The sequence below is a fragment of the Arvicanthis niloticus genome, chromosome 6 (genome assembly GCF_011762505.2).
Source record: "Arvicanthis niloticus isolate mArvNil1 chromosome 6, mArvNil1.pat.X, whole genome shotgun sequence".
In the NCBI taxonomy this organism is placed as follows: domain Eukaryota; kingdom Metazoa; phylum Chordata; class Mammalia; order Rodentia; family Muridae; genus Arvicanthis; species Arvicanthis niloticus.
This window is the reverse complement of record NC_047663.1, coordinates 92,728,686-92,752,716: the sequence shown is the minus strand read 5'-3', so window position 1 is coordinate 92,752,716 and position 24,031 is coordinate 92,728,686. Positions and strand designations below refer to the sequence as shown.

Genomic DNA, 24,031 nt, shown 5'->3' with positions numbered 1-24,031 from the left:
CCATCGCTGACCTTTTCCCTTGGGCAAGGCTTCATTTCTCCACCACAGTCTCTCTCTCTCTCTCTCTCTCTCTCTCTCTCTCTCTCTCTCTCTCTCTCTCGTATATGTATATGTATATGTATATGTATATGTATATGTATATGTATATGTATATGTATATGTATATGTATATACTAGCACTAGGTGGACTGTGTCTGGTCTTTTAGCCCTGGCCCCTGTTCAGCATTGTGACAACATGATGGATGATTTTTGCCTTCTCATTTCTGTCCTTCCTATCTCCTTGGGATGCCTTTGAGCTCAGGCCTGTGACTCCTCCACTCACTCATGGGTATTGTGTCTTCTACCATACATCCAATCTCCCCACTGGGATAACTTTTGGAGAACCTCAGACCTCTACACCTTAAAGCTTTCTAAACTTTGCAGCCATACTTGGTCCTTAGATAACCAATCTGAATGGTACCTTAGATCCCTAAGTTATATGACATCTTTATAACTACTGCCAGCAATTGGGTAAATGGAAAGAGGTCCCATATGGCCAAGCTTTCTCTTATCTTTGATCCAAGCCTTTCCTCTGTTCTTCCTGTTCCCTGACTCAGCTCCTTCTAGCTATGAAATCTCAACCAGAAGAAACCTCCACAACTCTTGACCCTGCTAATGAGGCCATTCTCCTTACTGGACCCAACCCAGAGCTCCCTCTCCTCTTCTGGCCTCCTCTTTTTCCTCTCCAGCAATAGACCTAGCTGGCCTCTCCATAAGGCTGCCCTTAAACCAGTAACCTATGAGAAAATCTAAGAGGTCATCCAGGACAAACATGAAAACCTGTCTCATTCTTAGACTGTCTCACAAGGGTCCTCTTACAGTATACCAATCTAGACCTTGAAAATCCAGAGGCTAAACAACTCCTCATGGTCTATTTCTTTTCTAGAGTTTCCCCAACATTAGGTCTTCCTTGCTCCCTAAGGCTTGAGGACCTGGTCCCTGAGTCAAATGTGGTTGGGAGGGTCATTGGGTCTGGGCCTGACTAATCCCTTGCAAACCACCCTGGCCATGTCCAAAATGCCATCAAGAGAGACATTGGGCTGTTGATTGCCCTTGTGTCCCTCTTGGTGCAGGGACATCACTCCTTGATTGCCCTTCTGCTGACTTCCTTGGCCTGACCACTGTCATCTCTAACAGGGAGCTTCATCACAGTATCAGAATGACCCATATCTTTCCTTCTGGACACTGGGGCCACCTACTTGGTCCTGATGGAGTTTTGGGGACCTACCTTTCCTCATTTCTCTATTGTCAGGGTAGGGGGACCAACCTCACCAGACCCCAGCACTCGATGCATCTTCAGGGGTGTTCCTGTCATCCCTTCTTTTCTGGTGGTGCCAACCTGTCCTGTCCCTTTATTGAGATGTGATCTTCTAGCCAAAGTGGGAGCCTCTATTTCCTTTGCTTCTCCCCCATTCACCTGACCCCAAGCTCACCAGCAGCCCATCTCCTCCTCCTCCTAGCCACACAACCTACTGGTTCCAACATGTCATTTCCTTCACCAGCCTTCCAGGTGGACTTCCAAGTCTGTTGCAAACAGTATTTCCCTGTTGTCATCCAGTTACAAGACCCTACCTGGTTATTACCAAAAGTCAGTCCCTCTCTCTCTAGAGTCCAGGGGACTCAAGCCTATTATCTCTGACCTCCTAAGAAAAAAGTCTCTTCAACCACATCTTCCCTCTTTAACACCCCTATTCTTGCAGTTAAGAAGCTCAGTAAAACCTCTGCCTGGTTGAAGATCTTCACCTCGTTAGTTCTGTAGGGTCCCCTCTACCCTGTCATAGCTAACCCTTACACACTCCTTCCCCTTACCCCCTCAGAGACCCCCCATTTCTCAGTCCCGGACCTCAAGGACACTGACATCAACCAACTTGTCCCCGGTTCCAGAAGAAAGAGGCTGCACTTCCTCAGCCGTGCTGGACACTACTGGATTAGACATAGATGTTTTCTCCTTTCCCTCCTGTTTGTCCAGGGATATGGAGATTTGAGGTTCAAGAAACCCTCGCTTATAATAAACAGTCCCTTCAAATAGGACCAGGAAATTGTTTCATAGCAGGTTGTCAGGAGCTAAATAGTTTTCCCATTATGCCCATATCCATCCCTCTTCCTTCATTTAATAATTTTTGCCAGCTTCCTCTTTGGCCAGACAGAAGTTATTGTAAGGAGTGGCCAGACATATATGGAAACTGCCCCTACTGGTTTTGCCAGTACCATTTGCCATACTTAAAACCTCATCCTGATTCTCTCTTTTCTCTATGAGATAAAAGCCTCTACCTCTCTATCTGACTCAAGGAACTGCAGGTGAGAAATGGGTACCATTGGTAAACTCTATGGTCATTCCAACCCCAGACTTCTGGTAAGCACAATGAATATCCAGAGAAAATATGTCCTGGGAACCCAACCCTTAGAGACGGGGAAGTACAAGGGGTAACTAAACACCCCTCTAAGGTCTTTGACTCTTTGACATCCCCTCTCCTAAGTAATACAAACCTGTCATGTCAAATCATACAGGGAATGAAGAGTCAAAAATTATAGGTAAGCGTTAAATGAAAATTCTGAGTAAGAAAGTAAACAATGGATATAAACTGTCCAATAAATGGGATCTACAAATTAGAACCAGATAATTAAATAATTGGCTAATTAATAAATTGTCATATACAGATTGTTGATGTTGAAGAAAAAGAATTAGAAAAAATGAATACAGTGTCGAGTGTAGACAATGTTCTTACAGCAAATATGTACAGTAAGCACTCTTAGGGGAGAGTAAGGGAAAGGCAAGCTATGAAGAATAATGGCTGAAAACTCATTAAAAAATGACCTATGAATACAGGAAGCTCAACTGATTACAGATACAGTTACAATTCCATTACAAACAGAGTCAGTAGTTATATCAAATGCACTGAAAGTAAAAGATGAGAAAATGTTTCATATGTTTCAATTAACTTTCTTTGTTTTAGGTTGTTTATTGAGACAGAATTTCACAGTGTAGCTTATGACCAGGAACCCATAATACATCGTAGGCTGGCCACAAGCTTGTCATCCTCCTCCCTCAGCCCCCTGGTGCTGGCATCATAGGCCTGTGATACCACTGCAGCTTTATTAGTTATTTTCAAAATAAATTTCAAAATATACTGTACATTTTATGTTTTAATGAGAAATAGAATTACACAGGAGTGGACATACATAAAATCAATAAAAATAAAAGTATAAAGACTTGCAGTAATTTTGAAAACCTGGTTTATAAATAACTGTTGAAGGCTTAGGTGTAGACTACTATTTGAGCAAAATTATCTGAGCCCATTCACATAAACATGACAGAACGTATAAAGAGTGTAATTGACTGACAAGCTGATACTGGGATTGTAGAAGGCATTTTCTTTTTAATTATCCATTTTCCTGCTTTAATATTATATGCCACCTGTGTTCATGAGACGATAAAACACAATTTCCCATGAGTAGTAGATTGTTTTTCTGCAGCTCTAAATAAAATTTCCCCATTTACATAATCAATATTGTATATGTATCTATCTATCTCTATATCTAATTTATATCTGTATCTATATAATGGTCTTTCTGTCTCTGTCTCTCTCTTTCTGAGACAGGGTCTCCACATAGTCCCACTGTCCTGGCAGACATGCTCCCTGACCTGAAAACATGCACAGTAAACAAACAAGAAGCAACCAAGTGTAAGACAGAACTAAAGGATGGATTGTCAAAAATGCCACATTGAACAGAGACTCAGGAAACAGGAAAAGTGAGAAAAGGAGGGTCAGGTAGAGACTGGGAAATCAGAATGATCCTGATCAAAATACACAGCTCACCAGAGGCCCTCAGCAGGCTTAAACTGGAAGAAGAGTGAGCAAACCAGAAGACAGAGGGAGGGCTAGTGCAAACTCAGGACTGGAGAGGAAAGAAGAGCCAAGGAAAATGAATGAAGGGTGAAGGCAGGAGGTGCTGCCAGACACGTGCAGGACTCTACAGGGAAGGGACAGGAAGGGGTGGGGATTGCTTTTAGAAATGACTGAAGATGTCCAAAATGTCTTTGAAAACAATAATCGATACATCTCAGAAGTCCTACCAACATTAGCCATAATGAGTGTAAGAACGAGAGGCAGTAGATGTCTTCCAGACACAGCTGCACACACGGGCTCACAGTGGAGTGACAACACAAATGAGACGTGTGTAAGGACCTACCTAGACACCAGCAGCAGAGGAAGCGGGGTATGGAGTCTCACTGCTCGCCCCTAACTAGAGAGCTGTTGGCAAGTGTTAGCCACTAGGGAAGGAAGAGTCAGTTTCCTTAAGAGTGTAGTCTCTTTAACTCAACCACAGTCCAATGGAAGCCCATACATTAGAGTATATAGTAGCAATAGTTAAGCCTGGTGGGTGTGAAAGAAAGAAAGGAAGGAAGGGAGAGAGAGAGAGAGACAGAGAAACAGAGACAGAGAGACAAAGAGACAGAGAGAGACAGGGAGAGACAGAGAGACAGAAAAACAGAGGGAGAGAGAAAAAGAGAGGGAGGGAGGGAGGGAAGGAGAGGAGACAAAGAAAAAAATGAAAGAAAAGATAAAAATAAAATGAATGGCTGGGCGGTGGTGGCGCACGCCTTTAATCCCAGCACTTGGGAGGCAGAGGCAGGAGGATTTCTGAGTTCAAGGCCAGCCTGGTCTACAGAGTGAGTTCCAGGACAGCCAGGGCTACACAGAGAAACCCTGTTCCGAACCACCCCCCCCCCCAAAAAAAAAAAAGAATGAAAATTTTCATTATAATTGAAAAATAAAAATCTTAGAAATAAAAATACACAAGATCAGCAAGACCAAGTTATAGGTACTAACTTTAGAAGTTTAACCAAGTCTTGGAAACATCAGGAATCTAAGGCCCATAACCTAAACATAGTAAAAGCAATATACAGCAAGCCAGTAGCCAACATCAAACTAAATGGAGAGAAACTTGAAGCAATCTCACTAAAATCAGGGACTAGACAAGGCTACCCACTCTCTCCCTACCTATTCAGTATAGTACTGGAAGTCCTAGCCAGAACAATTAGACAACAAAAGGAAGTCAAAGGGATACAAATAGGAAAGGAAGAAGAAAAAATTTCACTATTTGCAGATGATATGATAGTATAATTAAGTGACCCTAAAACTTCCATCAGAGAACTCCTAAATCTGATAAACAACTTCAGTAAAGTGGCTGGATATAAAATCAACTCAAACAAATCAGTAGCCTTCCTCTACTAGAAGGATAAGCAGGCTGAGAAAGAAATTAGGGATATGACACCCTTCACAATAGTCACAAATAATATAAAATACCTTGGTGTGAATCTAACCAAGCAAGTGAAAATCTGTATGACAAGAACTTCAAATCTCTGAAGAAAGAAATCGAAGAAGATCTCAGAAGATGGAAAGATTTCCCATGTTTCTGTATTGGCAGGATTAACTTAGTAAAAATGGCCATCTTGCCAAAAGCAATTTACAGATTCAATGCAATCCCCATTAAAATCCCAACTCAATTCTTCACAGAGTTAGAAAGAGAAACTCTCAAATTCATTTGGAATAACAAAAAACCCAGGATAACAAAAACTATTCTCAACAATAAAAGAACTTTTGAAGGAATCACCATCCCTGACCTCAAGCTGTACCACAGAGCAATAGAGATAAAAACTGCATGGTATTGATACAGAGACAGGCAGGAAGATCAACGGAATGGAATTGAAGACCCAGAAATGAACCCGCACACCTATGGTCACTTGATCTTTGACAAAGAAGCTAAAACTGTCTAGTGGAAAAAGGACAGTATTTTCAAAAAATGGTGCTGGTTTGATTGTTGGTCAACATGTAGAAGAATGCAACTCAATCCATTTTTATCCCCTTGTACAAAGCTCAAGTCCAAGTGGATAAAGGACCTTCACATAAAACCAGATACACTGAAACTAATAGAAGAGAAGGTAGAGAAGAACCTCGAATACTTGGGCACAGGGGACAAGTTCCTGAACAGAACACCAATGGCTTATGCTCTAACATCAAGAATTGACAAATGGGACCTCATAAAATTGCAAATTTTCTGTAAGGCAAATGACACTGTCAATAGGACAAAATGGCAACCAACATAATGGGAAAAGATCTTTACCAATCCTATATCTGATAAAGGGCTAATATCCAATATATAAAAAGAACTCAAGGAATTAGACTCTAGACAACCAAATAACCCTATTAAAAAATAGGGTACAGAGCTAAACAAAGAATTCTCAACTGAGGAAATTTGAATGGATGAGAAACACCTAAAGAAATGCTCAACATCCTTAGTCACCAGGGAAATGCAAATCAAAACAACCCTGAGATTCCACCTCACACCAGTCAGAATGGCTAAGGTCAAAAACTCAGGTGACAGCAGATGCTGGTGAGGATTTGGAGAAAGAGGAACACTCCTCCATTTTTGGTGGGATTGCAAGCTGGTACAACCACTCTGGAAGTCAGTCTGGCAGTTCCTCAGAAAATTGGACATAGTAGTACCTGAGGATCCAGCTCTACCCCTCCTGGGCATATACCCAGAAGATGCTCCACCATATAACAAGGACATATGCTCCACTATGTTCATAACAGCCTTATTTATAATAGCCAGAAGCTGAAAAGATCCCAGATGTCCTTTAACAGAGGAATGGATACAAAAAATGTGGTATATTTACACAATGGAATATTACTCAGGTATTAAAAACCAATGAATTCGAGAAATTCTTAGGTAAATGGATGGAGCTACAAAATATCCTGAGTGAGGTAACTCAATCATAAAAGAGCACATATGGTATTTACTCACTGATAATTGGATATTAGCCCAGAAGCTCGCAATACCCGAGATTCAACTCACAGACCACATGAAGCTCATGAAGAAGGAAGACCAAGTGTGGGTGCTTTGGTTCTTCTTAGAAGTAATAACAAAATACTCAAGGGAGCAATTAGAGAGACAAAGTGTGGGACAGAAACTGAAGGAAGGGTCATCTGGAGACTGCTCCACCTGGGTATCCATCCCATGTGCAGTCATCAAAGGTAGACGCTGATGTGGATGTCAGGAAGTGCATGGTGACAGGAGCCTGATATAGCTGTCTCCTTAGAGGTCTGCCCGATTCTGACATGTTCAGAGGCAGATGCTCACAGCTAACCATTGAACTGATCAAGGGGTTCCCAATGGAGGAGTTAGAGAGAAGGAGCTGAAGGAGCTGAAAGGATTGGTGGCCCCATGAGGAGAGCAACAATACCAACCAACCAGAGCTCCCAGAGTCTAAGCCACCAGCCTAGGAGCACATAGGGAGGGACCCATGGCTCCAGCTGTATATGTAGGAAAGGATGGCCTTGGCTGGCATAGGTGGAAGAGGAGATCCTTGGTTTCATGAAAGCTGGATGCTGAGTGTGGAGAAATTCAAGGGTGGGAAGGTTGGAGTCAGGGGGTTGGGGGCACATCCTCATAGAAGCAGGAGGAGGGGAGATGGGATAGGGGGTTCCTGGGCTGGAGGGAAATGGGGTAAGGGGATAATATCTGAAATGTAAATAAAATATCCAATAAAAAACCCCAGCTATACCACTCTTAGGTATATACCCAAAAGATGCTCCAACATATAACAAGGACACATGCTCCACTATGTTCATAGCAGCCTTATTTATAATAGACAGAAGCTGGAAATAACTCAGATGTCCCTCAACAGAAGAATGGATGCAGAAAATGTGGTACGTTTACATAGTGGAGTACTACTCTGCAATTAAAAACAGCGACGTCATGAAATTTGTAGGCAAATGGACAGAACTAGGAAATATCATCCTGAATAAGATAACCCAGACGCAAAAGAACACACATGGTATATACTCACTGATAACTGGAAATTAGCTCAAAAGCTCACAGTGCCCATGATTTAACCCACAGACCATATGGAGTTTATGAGGAAGGAAGACCCGGGTGTGGATGCTTCACTCCTGCATTGAAGAAGAAACAGGATGATCGAGGGAGGTGGAGGAAGGTGGGGCCTTGGAGAGAGAGAGAGAGAAAGAGGAGGAAATAAAGGGGACAGTGTCAGGTCTGCAGGGCCAGGAGACTGGTACAGAGAGTCTGGAAATCGAATGAAAATATGTAGCAGTGGAGATGAGGAACTGGAGATATCCACTGAAGGGTCCCAGACACCAGGGAAATGTGAGGCTCCCAGAACCCAATGAGGATGACTTTAGCAGAAATGTGTGCAGGAAAGGGAGACAGAACCTGTAGAGACCCCCTTCACTAGATTGGCATGGCCCCCAGTCGAGGGATGTGGCCACTTACCCATTTCAAAAATTTTAAGCCAGAAATGTTACTGTCAAAAAAAGGGGGGGGGGACAGGGACAAAAAATGGAGCAGAAGAAAATACACTTGCTGTTGGCATGGTATTTATGGTATTGACCTGCAGGCCTCCCATATCTGTGTCATACATTTCCTTTCTGCCTTTCCTATAATCATTCTCATTCTTCCAGTCTTGGTTCCAACTTTCAATGACTGGCTAATAAATTTTTTACTAAGTGAAAGTTTTCCAGGACAGCCAGGTCTGCATAGACTCTGTCTCAAACTAACCGACTGACCCACCACCACCACCACCACCACCACCACCACCACCACCACCACCACCACCACCACCACCACCAAAATAGTAGCTACATGAGAACACCAGCAAACACTGACAGAGTCAGGAAAAGAGGGCAGAGGGCCTGACATGTCTGCACACCAGAATTGTAGAAGGCACAGTACATTTTTATTAAATTGACATATTTCCTGCTTTAATGTTATATACTATATAATGCCCAGATAACAAAAGTAACATAGTAAGTCCAAATGAGCTGCAGAAGTAGGGTTTCCTGGAGCTCCAAACGCTGTCTCTTCTCAACCCACCAAGTCTAATCTTCCTGTGAGAGGGGCTGAGGCTCTCTGTGGTGAGAAAGAATGAAGAGCTGTGTTTTCCCAGAGGAGGCTAGAACACTCCAAGCTGGGTGCTGGCATCTGCTAAGGGATGTGGAGCATGACAAAGAATGTCAGTAGCAGACAGCTCTCTGATACAGTGACAGCACAAGATGTTGTTAGCACAGCTGAACACATGAGCAGAGGATCTGCCTGTGCCAACAAAATAGCAACACACCTATTGCCCTCAAAATGGTGAGTGTGTGTAGCTGCTGCTGCTTGGCCAATCAGAGCCCCATCTTGTGGTGAACTGCATGAAGACAGCCATTCAGAACCATCCCAACTTGGAAACCACATCCCATCTGGAGCAGGAACCAATTCCCCATACTGACAACACCCATACAACAACAGTTTTGAGCTTACCATTAGTCATTTCCCAGTGTTGTCTCATTGAAACTCCTTGCTCTTCTCCAACAGTGTGCAGGGCTGCCTTCTGCCAAGGCATTGACACGACAATCTAAATATCAATCTTTGTTAAAGAGTGTTTTTTTTTTTTTTTTTATGCTTTTACCTAAAGGATTTGTATCGTGGGCTCTGTATCTGGTAGAAAATGTAGATGCTTGTCTTACAAAGGTAAGTGCTAAGTTTCAGATTATTGACAAAACATGAAGGATTCTAAGACATTAGTTCCCTCTGTGATGTTTGCCACTTTCAGCATTACTGCTTAGATAGAAACTTCATGGTAAGCACTTTCCTTAAAGCCCCTTTCATGTCCCTGTTCCTCAGGCTGTAGATGAAAGGGTTCAGCATGGGGGTCACCACTGTGTACATCATGGCTGCTGCCATGTCACTTCCAGTTGAATGAGAGGATGAGGGGTTGAAATACAGGGATATGATAGTGCCATAGAAGAGGCAGACCACAGCCAGGTGCGAGCCACAGGTGGAGAAGGCTTTCCACCTTCCTCCTGTGGATGAAACTCTCAGGACAGCACAGGTGATGTGGATGTAGGAGATCAGGATGCAGACAAATGGGGTGACAATGATCATAGTTCCCTCTGTAAGAATCATCAGGTCATTGAGATGTGTGTCTGAGCAGGAGAGTTTCAGGAGGGGAATCACATCACAGAAGAAGTGGGGGATGATGTTGTCCCCACAAAATGAGAGTCCAGCCATGAGAAGGGTGTACAGCAGAGCATTCAGGATGGTTACCACCCATGACCCAACAACTAGAAGGGCACAGAGCTGATGGGTCATTTTTGATGTGTAGTGTAAAGGGTGGCATATGGCCACATACCGGTCATAGGCCATCACAGCAAGCAGGAAATTGTCCATATCAGCAAACACACAGAGAAAATACAGCTGTGTGAGACACCCAGAGAAGGAAATGGCTTGACTCCTGAGTATGTGACTGGCCAGCACCTTGGGGACAGTGGTGGAGGAGAAGCAGACATCTGAGAATGACAGGTTGCTGAGGAAGAAGTACATGGGGGTGTGCAGGCGGGAGTCTGTGCTGATGGCCAGGATGATGAGCAGGTTTCCCAGGACAGTGGCCAGGTACATGATGAGGAAGAGCAGGAAGAGGAGCTGCTGCTGCTGGGGCTGCCTGGAGAGTCCCAGGAGCAGGAACTCGGAGACGCTCGACTGGTTGGTGCTTCCCATAGATTTTAAAAAAGAGAAAGTGGAAATGTAGGAACCTAAGGTTTGAATACAACAAATCACACTATAGACATTGTCATGTTTAAAACATAAACTGCAACAAGGCTGGGAAGATGTTTCTATCATCTTCCCATCAAAAGCCTGACTCATCTACCAGAGGACCCAAGTTCAATTGCCAGCCACCACAGGGTGGCCAGAAATAGTGTATAACCTTTTTGCAGGCGCTCTATTTCCCTCTTCTGGACTCAGCAGGCATTGAGTCATTAGGCACACATACATTCAGGTAAAACACCAGAAGACATAAAATGAAAATAAATTTGGAAAAAAATATGCTTTAAAAGAGAAAGCCTGCATTAGATTTTGTGAGTCAGGATCTACTCATAGTATTCATAAGCTCAGTGTCCAGTGCTCAGTCCAACATGGTTCTGGACACACCATATTCGCCCTTGTACTTTATTGAATGCAACATTAAAATATATGGGCAAGGGCTGCAGGATATTTCAGTGGGTAAAGGTGTTTACTGAACTGAACCTGACAACCTGAGTTTGACACCAAAACACTTGTAAAGGTGTTTTGGTCTTTCTCTCTCTCTCTTTCTCTCTCTCTCTCTCTCTCTCTCTCTCTCTCTCTCTCTCTCTCTCTCTCTCTCTCTGTGTGTGTAGAGAAGACACTCCAGCTATCCCTTGTCCTCCACATGTACACTGAGGCATTTGTGCTCCACAAATTCAGTAATACACACATTGTCTAAATGTATGGACAAATGGACATTCCCAGAAACCATGTACATCTCTGTGTAACTGTCGCTGTTTTTCCTCTTGTCCTTAGAAGCTCATAGAAAAAAAAAAAAAAGAAAAATAGCAAGAGCCACAGAGATGGCTCAATATGTAAAGAATCTTAATCCAACCCTGAGGAGCTGAGTCTAAGTCCCTGGGATCTACATGGTAGAAAGAGAAAAAGAATTACCCTAAAAGTTTTCCTCTGGCCTCCACATATTACACACACACACAGACACACACACACACAGACACACACACAAAGTCAAATGATCTTTAAATATTTTAATGAGAAATAGCTAGTTACTGTTATAGCTTAACTATAACTGAGCCTCATGGACTCACAATCGCTGCTACTGGTCCTTCAACACGGACAAGTGAGCATAATCTTTTAGTAAAGAAATTGGCATCTGTGCTGCTACTACAGTACCTGACAGCTCAGTGCTGCAACTGCCCCATGTCCACTAGCTTGGAGCTGCTGGGCAATTGTGTCTTTACTCTAAGGATCAGAAAAGGTCAGAATCCTAGGCATGTTCTGAGCAAGTGAAGAGTGGGTGATCTTTATCCTGGGCCTCTGTGCAGCAAGGAGGTTTGGGGACTCGGACGAATATTTACTTCAGCATCCTTCCCTCCCACTGGGCCAGACTCCCTGAGCATCTCATTAAAGAAAGGCAGACAGTAATTGTCCTGCCTAGCTCCTGGTCTCTGTGGACCAACAATGAGGAAAATGTAACACATCTTACTCCTGGGTCAGAACATGGGTGTAAGCAATCAGGGTGGAGACAAGTCCCAGAGGAAACTCCCTGTGAGTGTCATCTTCTCGGTGATGGAAGCCTGTAGGTTTGCATTAGCCCAGAGCTTTTTCTTACAGTACAGAAAGTGGAGGTATTATGGTTCTGTTTGATGATGGCACACTTTTGTCTCGTGTCTCATTGTTTTCTGTACAGAATGTATGCTGTATTTCCAAATGGAAAGATAAGAGGCAAGACTGGTATAGATGGGATTAGAATTGAAGCTGATCCCTAAAGAATTTGGTATAAATGCATTGAAGGGGAGGGAAGATGAAAGAATATCTGGCCAGACTTGACTTAAAAAATTCATTTACCAAGAGCGGTCTTCCTTTGGGCTGTCATCCCAGCTCACAATGGATCACCCATGTCTGCACATTTATATGCTCTTAAGAGTATGGCTCCATCAGCCCCACCTATGTTCTACCATTCCTACCAGAGAAAGATTCATGATTGGACTTGGAAACCTCCTGAGTGCTGGGTTTAAAGGCATGAGCCACTACACAGAGCCTGGTCTTTGTTTTTGTTTTTTTTTTTTTTGTTTTGAGACATCACACTTAGCCAAGGCTGGCTGGGAAACTCACCTATAGCTCAGGATGAACCCAGACTTCTGATTGTCTGCTGCAGTGTCCTGAATGCTGTGATTGCAGATGTGATCAGGCACAGTCAATTATGTGCCAGCTTTTGTTACCTTATGTTCCAGAAGCCTGGTGTTGAACACAGCAAAGATGTAAGTGGTTGGATATAAATCTCTGTCAGCTTTGGATATTCTAACTATAAACTTAGGAATGTATCATACAAAATTTTATACTATTCTAAAATATTTTTGAGACCTGCTCTTGTCTGAACAGGACGTACAATGATAAACTGAGGGCTCCATAGAACTAAGAAATTTTATGGTTTTTGCCTTTGTCGGTTTATGCCATGTGTTCATCTTACTCAAATGATGGTGAAGTTACATTGCATGTACTTTTTGTTACTTTATAATTTTTGTTGTTATTTTTGCATGTTTTAAGATATCTATTTTCCATATCCTGGCTCACAGCTCTAGCAAAAGATTCCTGCCTTACTGGAAGCCATGCTGGTACTAGGAATCCCATGTACCTGAAACTCTGGAGGCCACACTGGTATCCAGAACACAAGTGGCCATACCAGAATCCAAGAATTCCAGAGGCAGTGTAAGCATTCAAAATTCCAGAGGTCACACAGGCTGCCAAAACTGCAGTGGAGACAAACTACTGGACCTGAAGACCGACTGGTGACTAGAACAGTGGGTCATTCAGGTGAGAAAACAAAGTCAGGGAAAAACATCCAAAGCAAAATAATCCATTCTACAAATATAAACTCTGAAATTGGCACCTAAAGCTATAATTCCAAACCTGAAAACTAGAGGCCAGTGTAAGAACACAGTCAATACCAGCCAGGGCAATATGGCACCACAAGACCCCACCCATCCTACTGCAGCATGTCCTGGATATTCCAACAAAGCTGAAGCACAATAAAATGACCTCAGGTTTAATCTTATGAAGATGATAGAGGCCCTTAAAGAGGAAATAAACAAATCCCTTAAAGAAATCCAAGAAAATATAAGCAAACAGTTGAAGGAAATTAATAAAACTGTTCAAGAGTTGAATAAAAAAATAGAAGCAACAAAGAAAACACAATCTGAGGGAATCCTGGAGATGGGAAACTTAGGAAAGAGAACAGGAACTACAGACACAAGCATCACCAACAGAATATCAGAGATGGAAGAGAGAATTTCAGGCTTAGAAGATGCAATGGAAAAAAATTGATATATCAGTTACAGAAACTGTTAAACCAAAAAGTTCTTGACACAAATCATCCCGTAAATCTGGGACACAGTGAAATTACTAAACCTAAGAATAATAGGAATAAAAGAATGAAATTTCCCTGCACCACCACATAATAATAAAAACACTAAACACATAGAACAAAGAAAAAATATTAAAAGCTGCAAGGAAAAAAGCCAAATTAACAGACAAAGGCAGCCCTATCAGAATTATATTTGCCATGTCAACAAAGATTCTAATAGTCAGAAGGGCCTGGACATATTCTTTGAAGATTCTAAAAGACCAATGCCATCCCAGACTAATATACCCAGCAAATTTTCAATTACCATAGACGGAGAAAACAAGTTATTTCATGACAAAGTCAAATTTAAGCCGTGTCTATCCATAAATCCATCCCAACATAAGGTACTAAAAGAAAAACTCTAGCCCAAGGAGGTTAACTACATCCAAGAAAACACAGGAAATCAGTTATATAAGATCAGGAAAATCAAAAGATGTGACACACACACATAGACATTACCACCACCACCACCAAATAACAGAAATTAACAATCATTTGTCTTTACACACATAGTTTTTCTCAATATCAATGGTCTAAATTCTCCCAATAAAGAGACACAGACTAACACAATGGATGTGAAAACAGGATCCATCCTTCTGCTGCATAAAAGAAACACACCTCAGCATCAAATATACACATTACCACAAATTAATGGTTGGGACAATATTTTTGAAGCAAATGAACTCAAGAAGCAAGTTGGTGTATTAAATCTTACATGAAACAAAGTAGAATTCCAATATATAACAATTCCAATATATAACAAAGTCTACTTCCAACAGAAAATAATAAGAAAAGAGGAGAAAAGATACTTCATAATCAACAAAGGGAACATCCACCAGATGGCATGCTAATTCTAAACATCTATGACCCAAACTCAAGGACACCAACATTTGTCAAAGAAACATTACTAAAGCTCAAATCACATGTTGAACACCACACATTAATAGTGGGAGACTTCAACACCCCACTCTTGCCAATGGACAGGTCTTCCAGACAGAAACTAAGCAGAGATGTAATGAAACTAACAGACATAAAGACACAAATGGACCTAACAGATATCTACAGAACACTTCACCCAAACACAAAAGAACAGACCTTCTTCCCAGGACCTCATGGAACCTTCTCCAAAATTGATGACATAGTTGATCACAAATGAAGTCTCAACAGACACAAGAATTGTGTTAATTGAAATAACCCTCTGACACACCTCAGACCACCACAGACTAAAACTGGGTTTCAACAACAGAAACAACAGAAAACATACAAACTCATGGAAACTGAAATATTCTCTTCTGAAGGACCAGTGGGTCAAGGCAGAAATAAAGAAATTAATGATTTCTTGGAATTCAATGAAAATGAATGCCCAACATACCCAAACTTATGTGACACAGTGAAAGCAGTGCTAAGAGGAAAATTTTTAGCAGTAGAGTCTACATAAAAAATATCTGGAGAGATTTCATGTTGGCAACTTAACAGCACACCTTAAAGTTCTAGAAGAAAAAGAAGTAATCACACATAACATAAGCAGACAGCAAGAAATAATCAAACTTTGGACTGAAATCAATAAATTAGAACCAAAGAACAATACAAAGAATCAATGAGTTGTTTCTTTGAGGAAATCAACAAGATAGGCAAGCCTTTATCCAAACTAACTAAAAGTCAAAAAGAATATCCAGCATCTGCATCCTGGAGCTGACCCTTTGCACAACTATCTATACCCCAATTCCCCCCATTCCCCAGAGAGACCAGGTCTCCAAGGAGTACTGACATACCTAAAATCACAGGTTTCCCAGGAGTGTTGACACACCTAAGATCAGAGAGAGAGAGATAGAGAGAGAGGGAGAGAGCTGGTCTCCCAGAAGTGCTGACACAATTAAGATTACAGCTAACAGTACACAGTCCTGCCTGGAGAAAGCATGACTCCCAGGAGTAATGACACACCTAAGAACATAGGCTCACAGGCTTATAGGAGGGACAACCTCCAGTCAGAGATAGCAAAACCAGCTAACACCAGAGACAACCAGATGGTAAGAGGCAAGCACAAGAACAAAAGCAACAGAAACCAAGGCTGCTTGGCATCATCAGAACCCAGTTCTCCCACCACAGCAAGCCCTGGAACAATACCCCAACACACTGGAAAAGCAAGATTCTGGTTTACAGTCACATTTCATAATGATGATAGAGAACTTTAAGAACAGATAAATAACTCCCTTAAAGAAATACAGAACACAAGTAAACAGGTTGAAGGTCTTAAAGAGGAAACATAAGTCTCTTAAAGAAATACAGGCAAACACAACCAGAGAGGTGAAGAAATTGAACAAAACCATCCAGGACATAAAAAATGGAGATAGAAACAATGAAGAAATCTCAAGGGGAGACAACCTTATAGATAGAAAACCTAGAAAATAGACCAGGAGTCATAGATGCAAGCATCACCAACAGAATACAAGAGATAGAAGAGAGAATCTCATGCATAGAGGATACCATAGAAAATATTGACACAAAAGTCAAAGAAAGTGAAAAATGCAAAACACTCCTAACTCAAAACATCCAGGATATCCAGGACACAATGAAAAGTCAAAACCTAAGCATAAGCTTAGAAGACAGTGAATATTCTTAACTCAAAGTGCCTACAAACATCCTCAAAAAAATTATAGAAGAAAACTTCCCTAACCTAAAGAAAGAGATAATTATAAACATACAAAAAGCCTACAGAACCCCACATAGATTGGATCTGAAAAGAAAATCCTCCTATCACATAATAATCAAAACACCAAATGCACAAAACAAAGAAAGAATAGTAAAAGCAGTAAAGGAAAAAGGTCAGGTAACATATAAAGACAGACCTATCAGAATTACACCAGACTTCTCAACAGAGACTATGAAAGCTAGAAGATTCTGGGCAGATGTCATACAGACCCCAAGAGAACAAAAATGCCACCCAAGGCTACCATAACCAAGAAAACCCTCAATTACCATAGATAGTAAAACCAAAATATTCCACGACAAAACCAAATTTAAACAGTATCTTTCAACAAATCCAGCCCTACAAAAGATAATAGATGGAAAACTTCAACATAAGGAGGAAAACTACTCCCAAGAAAAAGCAAGAAATTAATCTTCTTTCAACAAATTCAAAAAAAGATAGCCACACAAACTTAATTCCACTTCTAACAACAAAAATATCAAGAAGCAACAATCACTGGTCCTTATTATCTCTCAACATCAATGGACTCAATTTTTTAATAAAAAGGCATAATCTAACAGACTGGATACCTAAACAGGACCCAGCATTTTTCTGCATATAGGAAATACACCTCAGTGACAAAGACAGACACTACCACAGAGTAAAAGGCTGGAAATTGATTTTCTAAGCAAATGGTCTCAAGAAACAAGCTGGAGTAGCCATTCTAACATTGAATAAAGTTGACTTTCAACCAAAAGTTATCAAAAAAGGTAAGAAAGGACACTTCATACCCATCAAGAGAAAAATCTACCAAGATGAACTCTCAATTCTAAGCATCTATTTCCCCAATGCTAGGGCACTCACATTTATAAAAAAAAAAAAAAAAAAAAAACTTTGTTAAGCTCAAAGCACACATTGAACCTCATACAGCAATACTGGGAGACTTCAAAACCTCACTCTCAACAAGGACAGATCATAGAAACAGAAACTAAACAGAGACACAGTGAAACTAACAGAAGTTATATGTATTTAACAAATATCCATAAAACAATTGATCCTAAAACAAAAGAATATACCTTCTTCTCAGCACCTCATGGTACCTTCTCCAAAACTGACCATATAATCAGACACAAAACAAGCCTCCACCAATACATGAAAATTGAGATAATCCCATGTATACTTGCAGATCATTACAGAGTATGGCTGGTCTTCAATAACAAAAACAAAAAAAAGCCCACATACACATGGAAGCTGAACAACTCTCTAATCAATGATAATTTGGTCAGGGAAGAAATAAAGAAAGAAATTAAGGACTTTTTAGAATTTAATGAAAATGAAGCCACAATACAACACAATAAGACATAATGAAAATGGTGCTAAGAGGAAAATTTATAGCTCTGAGTGCCTCCAAACAGAAACTGGAGAGAGCATACACCAACAGTTTGACAGCACATCTGAAAGCTCTAGAACAAAAGGAAGCAAATATACCACAGAGGAGTAGACAGCAGGAAATAATCAAACACAGGACTGAAACCAACCAAGTAGAAACAAAGTAGAAGCAAAACTACACAAAGAATCAACAAAACTAGGAGCTGGTTCTTTGAGAAAATCAACAAGATAGATAAACCCTTAACCAGACTAACCAGAGGGCACAGAGACATTATTCACATTAACAAAATCAGAAATGAAAAAGGAGATATAACAACGGAAACTGAAGAAATTAAAAAAATTATCAGATTCTACTACAAAAGCCTATATTCAACCAAACTGTAAAATTTGGATGAAATAGAAAATTTTCTAGACAGATAACCAGAACCAAAGTTAAATTAAGATCAGATAAAGCATCTAAACAGTCCCACAGCCCCTAAAGAAATAGAAGCAATCATTCAAAGTTTCCCAATCAAAAAAGCCCAGGACCAGATAGATGGTTTTACTGCAAAATTCCATCAGACCTTCAAAGAAGACCTAATACCAATACTCTTTAAATTATTCCACAAAATAGAAACAGAAGGAACACTGCCTAATTCGTTCTATGAAGCCACAGTTATGTTGATACCAAAACCTCACAAAGACCCAACAAAGAAAAAGAACTTCATACCAATTTCTCTTATGAATATTGATGCAAAAATACTCAATAAAATTCTCACAAACCAAATGTGAGAACACATCAAAATGATCATTCACCATGGTCAAATAGGCTTCATCCCAGGGATGCCTGGAGGAATGGTTCAAATTATGAAAATCCACCAAAGTAATCCACTATATAATCAAACTAAAAAAACTCCCACATGATCATCTCATTAGATGCTCAAAAATCCTTTAACAAAATTTAACACCCTTTCTTTTCAAAAGTATTAGAAAGAACAGAAATTCAAGGCCACGTGTAAACATAATAAAATCAATATATAGCAAACCAGTAGCCAACATCAAACTAAATGGAGAGAAAATTGAAGCAATCCCACTAAAATCAGGGACTAGACAAAACTGCCCTCTGTCTCCCTATCTATTCAATAATACTTGATGTTCTAGTCAGAGCAATTAGACAAGAAGGGGAGATCAAAAGGATACAAATTGGAAAGGAAGAAGTAAAAATACCACTATTTGAAGATGATATGATGGTATACTTAAGTAACCCCCAAAATTCCACCAGAGATAATCAACTTCAGCACAGTGGCTGGATATAAATCAGTAGCCTTACTCAAAGGATAAACAGGCTGAGAAAGAAATCAGGGAAATGACATCCTTCACAATAGTCACAAATAATCTGAAATATCTTGGTGTGACTCTAACCAAGCAAAAGAAAGTTTTGTATAACAACTTCAAGTCTCTGAAGGAATAAATTGAAGAAGACCTCGGAAGATGGAAAGATCTCCATTGCTCCTGGTTTGGCCGGATTAACATACTAAAACGAACATCTTACCAAAAGCAATCTACTGTTTCATTACAATCCCCATCAAAATTCCAACTCAGCTCTTCACAGAGAAACAAAGAGGTATTCTCAAATTAATTTGGAATAACAGAAAACCCAGGATAGCAAAAACTATTCTCAACAGTAAGAGAACTGGATGAATCACTATCCATGACCTCAAGCTCTATTACAGAGCAGTAGTAATAAAAAACTGCATGGTATTGGTACAAAGATAAATTGTGGGATTTAGTTTTGTCTTTCAATTCTGTGGGACCTGCAGATGGAACACAAGCCATCAGGCTTGGTGGCAGAATTATGTTGAAACACCTTTGTTGATCCAAGCACACCCTTTTCACCCCTGTCCTATTGAGATGTCTCATTGGTTCCCAAATGTGCATGTTCTTCCCTCTTTCAATACAAAATAAGTTGCAGGTGTTTGTAGTAGGTTTTTGCAATCATAAGGACACTGATCCATCCCCTTTCTGTCTCTCATTAGACAAAGTAAAAAAGAACAGGCTTCTAAAAACAAGCCTCAAATTCATTGGGATGGGGGGAAATTTTTTAAACAGAACTCCAATGGCACAGGCTCTAAGATCAAGAATTGATAAATAGAATGTCATGAAATTGAAAAGCTTCTGTAAGGTAAAGGACATTTGTCAATAGGACAAATCGACACCCTACAGACTGAGAAAAAAACTTCACTAACCCTACACCCAATAGAGAGCTAATATCTAATATATATAAAGAACTCAAGAAGCTAACTTCCAAAAAACCAAACAACCCAATTAATAAATGGGGTATAGAACCAAACAGAGAATTTACAACACAGGAGTCTCAAATGGCCAAGAAGCAGTTAAAGAAGTTTTCAATCCTTAGTGATCAGAAACATGCAAATCAAAACAACCATGAGATTCCACCTAAATCAAATCAGAATGGCTAAGATCAAAAACTCAGGTGACAGCACATGTTGATGAGAATGTGAAGAAAGAGAAATACTCCTCCATTGCTGGTGGGATTGCAAACTGGTACAACCACTCTGGAAATCAATCTGGAGGTTGTTCAGGAAATTGGAAATAGATCTACCTGAAGACACAGCTATACCACTCTTGTGCATATACCCAAATGATGCCCCACCATGCCACAGGAGCATGTGTTCCACCGTGTTCATAGTGGCCTTGTTTGTGATAGCCACAAACTGGAAACAACCCAGATGCCCCAGAATGGAAGAATGGATAGGGAAAATGTGCTTCATTTACACAATGAAATTCAGCTACTAGGAACAAAGATGTCATACATTTTACAGGTAAATGGATGGAACTAGGAAATATCATCCTGAGTGAGGTAACTCAGATCCAAAGGGCATCATGAATGGTATGTACTCACTAATAAGTGGATTTGGCTAAAAAAATACAGAATACCCAGGATGCAATCCACAAAACTATGGAATGTCAACAAGCCGAAGGACCCAAGTGAGGGTGCTTCAATCCCACTTGTGAGGGAGAGGAAAGGGGGCAGAGGGAGGGAGGGAAATGGGTAGGAGAGAGGATAGGGAAGAGAAGGGAACACAATCAGGTATGGGGGGGAATAGGAGCGAAGCCCTGAGGGCCAGCAGACTGAATGGAAATATGCAACCTCAGGAGGTAGGAGGTAGGGGACCTTCTAGAATGTACCAGAGACTGAGAGGTGAGAGACTCTAAGGACTCAAAGGGAGGGACCTTAGATGAAATGCCCAACAGTGAGGAGAGGGAACTTGTAGAGTCCACCTCCAGTAGAAAGACAGGGCATTGAGTGGAGGGATGGGTTGCCATCCCACAGTCAAAAACTCTGACCCAGAATTGTTCCTATGTAAAAGAACTATAGGGACAAAAATGGAGATGAGACCGAGGGAAAGGAGGTCAAGTAAGTAGCCAACTTAGGATCCATCTCAAGGGGAGGCTCCAAGGCCTGACACTATTACTGATGCTATGGTGTGTTTACAGACAGGAGCCTAGCATGGCTGTCCTCAAAGAGGCCTAACAAGCAGCAGACCAAGACAGACACAGATACTTACACCCAACCAATGGACTGAAGTCAGGGATCCCTGTGGTTGAATGAGAGAAAGGCTGGAAGAAGTTGAGGTGAAGGATGACCCCATAGGAAGACCAGCAGTGTCAACTAACCTGGGTACCTGAGATCTCTCAGACACTGAGCCACCAACCAGGCAGTAAACACTAGTTGGTCTGAGGCCTCTGACACATACACAGCAGAAGGCTGCCTAGTCTGGCTTCAGTGAGAGAAGACACACCTGACCCTCAAGAGACTTGAGGCCCTAGGGAGTAGGGAGGCCTGGCAGGGTGATATGGGGCTGTGGGGAGTGGGAAAATCCTCTTGGAGATGGGGGGCAAGGGGGAGAGGAGGAATGGTATGGGGAAATGTTGGAGGCTAGACCAGAAGGGGTATAACTACTGGAATGTAAAGAAAGATTAAAGATGATTTAAAAAAACAAAAACAAAACCCATCACATTCAAGTTGGAAAAAACCCAACTGAAGGTAAAGAGCCCCAGGAGACATTGCAAGAATCAGAGACACACTCATTCACACACTCAGAATTCCCATAAAATACTAGACTGTAAGCTACAATAGATAAAGACGCAGATACACGTAGGCCCTGCGCATGCTGGTTCAGTCTCTGTGAGTTCATATGAACTTTGACCAGTTGGTTTTGAGGGCCTTTTCCCCAGTGTCCTCCATCTCCTCTGGCTCTCTCATTCTTTAGGTCTCCTTTTCCTCTAAGTTCCCTGTGCTCTGAGGGGAGGGATTTGATGGAGACAACCCACTTACAGCTGCGTGTTCCAAGGTCTCCCTCCTTGTTTAATGTCTGATGCTGGGTCTCTGCATCTATTCCCAAGTGCTGCAGGAGGAAGCTTCTCTGATGATGGCTGAATAAGACACTGATCTATGACTATATCAGAGTATCATTAGGAAGCATTTATCACTACTTTTTTGTATTTTATTGGTTATTTTATTTATTTACATTTCAAATGTTATCCCATTTTCTAGTTTCCCCTCCAAAACCCCCATCCACTTCACCCACCCCTTGCCTCTATGAGGGTGCTCCCCCATCACCCACCCACTCCCACCTCACTGCATTAACTTTTCCCTATACTGGGCCATTGAGCCTCCACAGCACCAAGGGACTCCCCTCCCATTGATAAGGCCATCTTCTCTTACATATTCAGCTGGAGCCATGGGTCTAAACCATCTGTCTGTGGTTGATGCTTTAGTCCCTGGGCACTCTGAGAGGTCTTTGTTGGTTGATATTGTTCTTCTTATGGGGTTGCAAACTCCTTCAGCTCCTTCAGTGCTTTCTCTCACTCCTCCACTGGGGACACCATGCTAAGTTTAATGCTTGGCTGCAAGCATCTGCCTCTATATTTGTCAGGCTGTGGCAGAGCCTTTCCGAAGACAGCTATAACAGGCTTCTGTCAGCAAGTACGTTTTGGCATCTGCAATAGTGTCTGTGTTTGGTGTCTGTATATGGGATGAATCCCCAGGTGGAGCAGTCTCTGGATGGCCTTTCCTTGAGACTCTGCTCCACTCTTTGTCTCTGCATTTTCTTTTGACAGGAGGAATTCTGTATTATTATTGTTGAGGTGGGTGGATGGCTCCATCCCTCAATTGGGGGCTGTTCTTATCCACTGGATATAGTCTCTACAGGTTCTATCCCGCCTCCCCCCATATTTCTGCTAATATTCTCTCTATTGGATCCTGGGAACCTCTTGGATCCCTGGCATCTGGCATTTTCTAGTGACTACCCCTAGTTCCCCCTATGCCACTGTAACACTCATCCTCAGTCCTACTCAGAAGTGGGAAGAAAATAATCTCAGGAGAGATAGGGAGAGAGGGATCTGGGAGGAAGAGAAGAGAGAGGGAGAGATGGGGGCCAGTTCAGATATGGGAGGAGATGAAGGAGAAGTACAGAGGGTCAGAAATTTGAAAGGGTGTGTATATCACTACTTTTAAAGTTTCTTTTCTTTTTTTAAGATTTATTTTTTATTTATGTGAGTACACTGTTGCTGTCTTCAGACACACCAGAAAAAGGCATCAGATCCCATTACAGATGGTTGTGAGCTACCATGTGGTTGCTGGGGATTGAACTCAGGATCTTTGAAAGAGCAGTCAGTGTTCTTAACCACTGAGCCATTTCTTTCCATCTCCATCACTACTTTTTAAAGATCAGTAGTGTTTGGTTTTACCCTGCGTCTCAGAGCTATCTAGTGTTTGACTCTTGGTCACCCAAGCAGTGTTGGATATGGGTTCTGTCTCACGAAGTAGGCCTTATGTCTGGTCATTGTTGGGCTTTGCTGATACTGGTATTCACTGACCACACTGTATGGTACTGGTTCACTTTGTCATTGTTTGCTGG

At 41.4% G+C, this 24,031-nt stretch overlaps 1 protein-coding gene across 1 annotated transcript; it reads right to left on the bottom strand.

The window, feature by feature from the left end:
- Nucleotides 1–9,523: 9,523 nt before the first annotated feature.
- Nucleotides 9,524–11,938, bottom strand: LOC117711119 (olfactory receptor 1f45-like). Its single transcript, XM_034506559.2, has 2 exons — nucleotides 11,803–11,938; nucleotides 9,524–10,637 (listed from the first exon to the last, which is right to left on the bottom strand). The coding sequence occupies exon 2, from the start codon at nucleotides 10,600–10,602 to the stop codon at nucleotides 9,661–9,663; it is 942 nt and encodes a 313-aa protein (XP_034362450.1). The 5' UTR covers nucleotides 10,603–10,637; nucleotides 11,803–11,938; the 3' UTR covers nucleotides 9,524–9,660.
- Nucleotides 11,939–24,031: the final 12,093 nt, after the last annotated feature.

Excerpts from the sequence above, each read along its gene's own strand:
- LOC117711119 (XM_034506559.2), bottom strand. The coding sequence starts at position 10,602 with ATGGGAAGCACCAACCAGTCGAGCGTCTCCGAGTTCCTGCTCCTGGGA.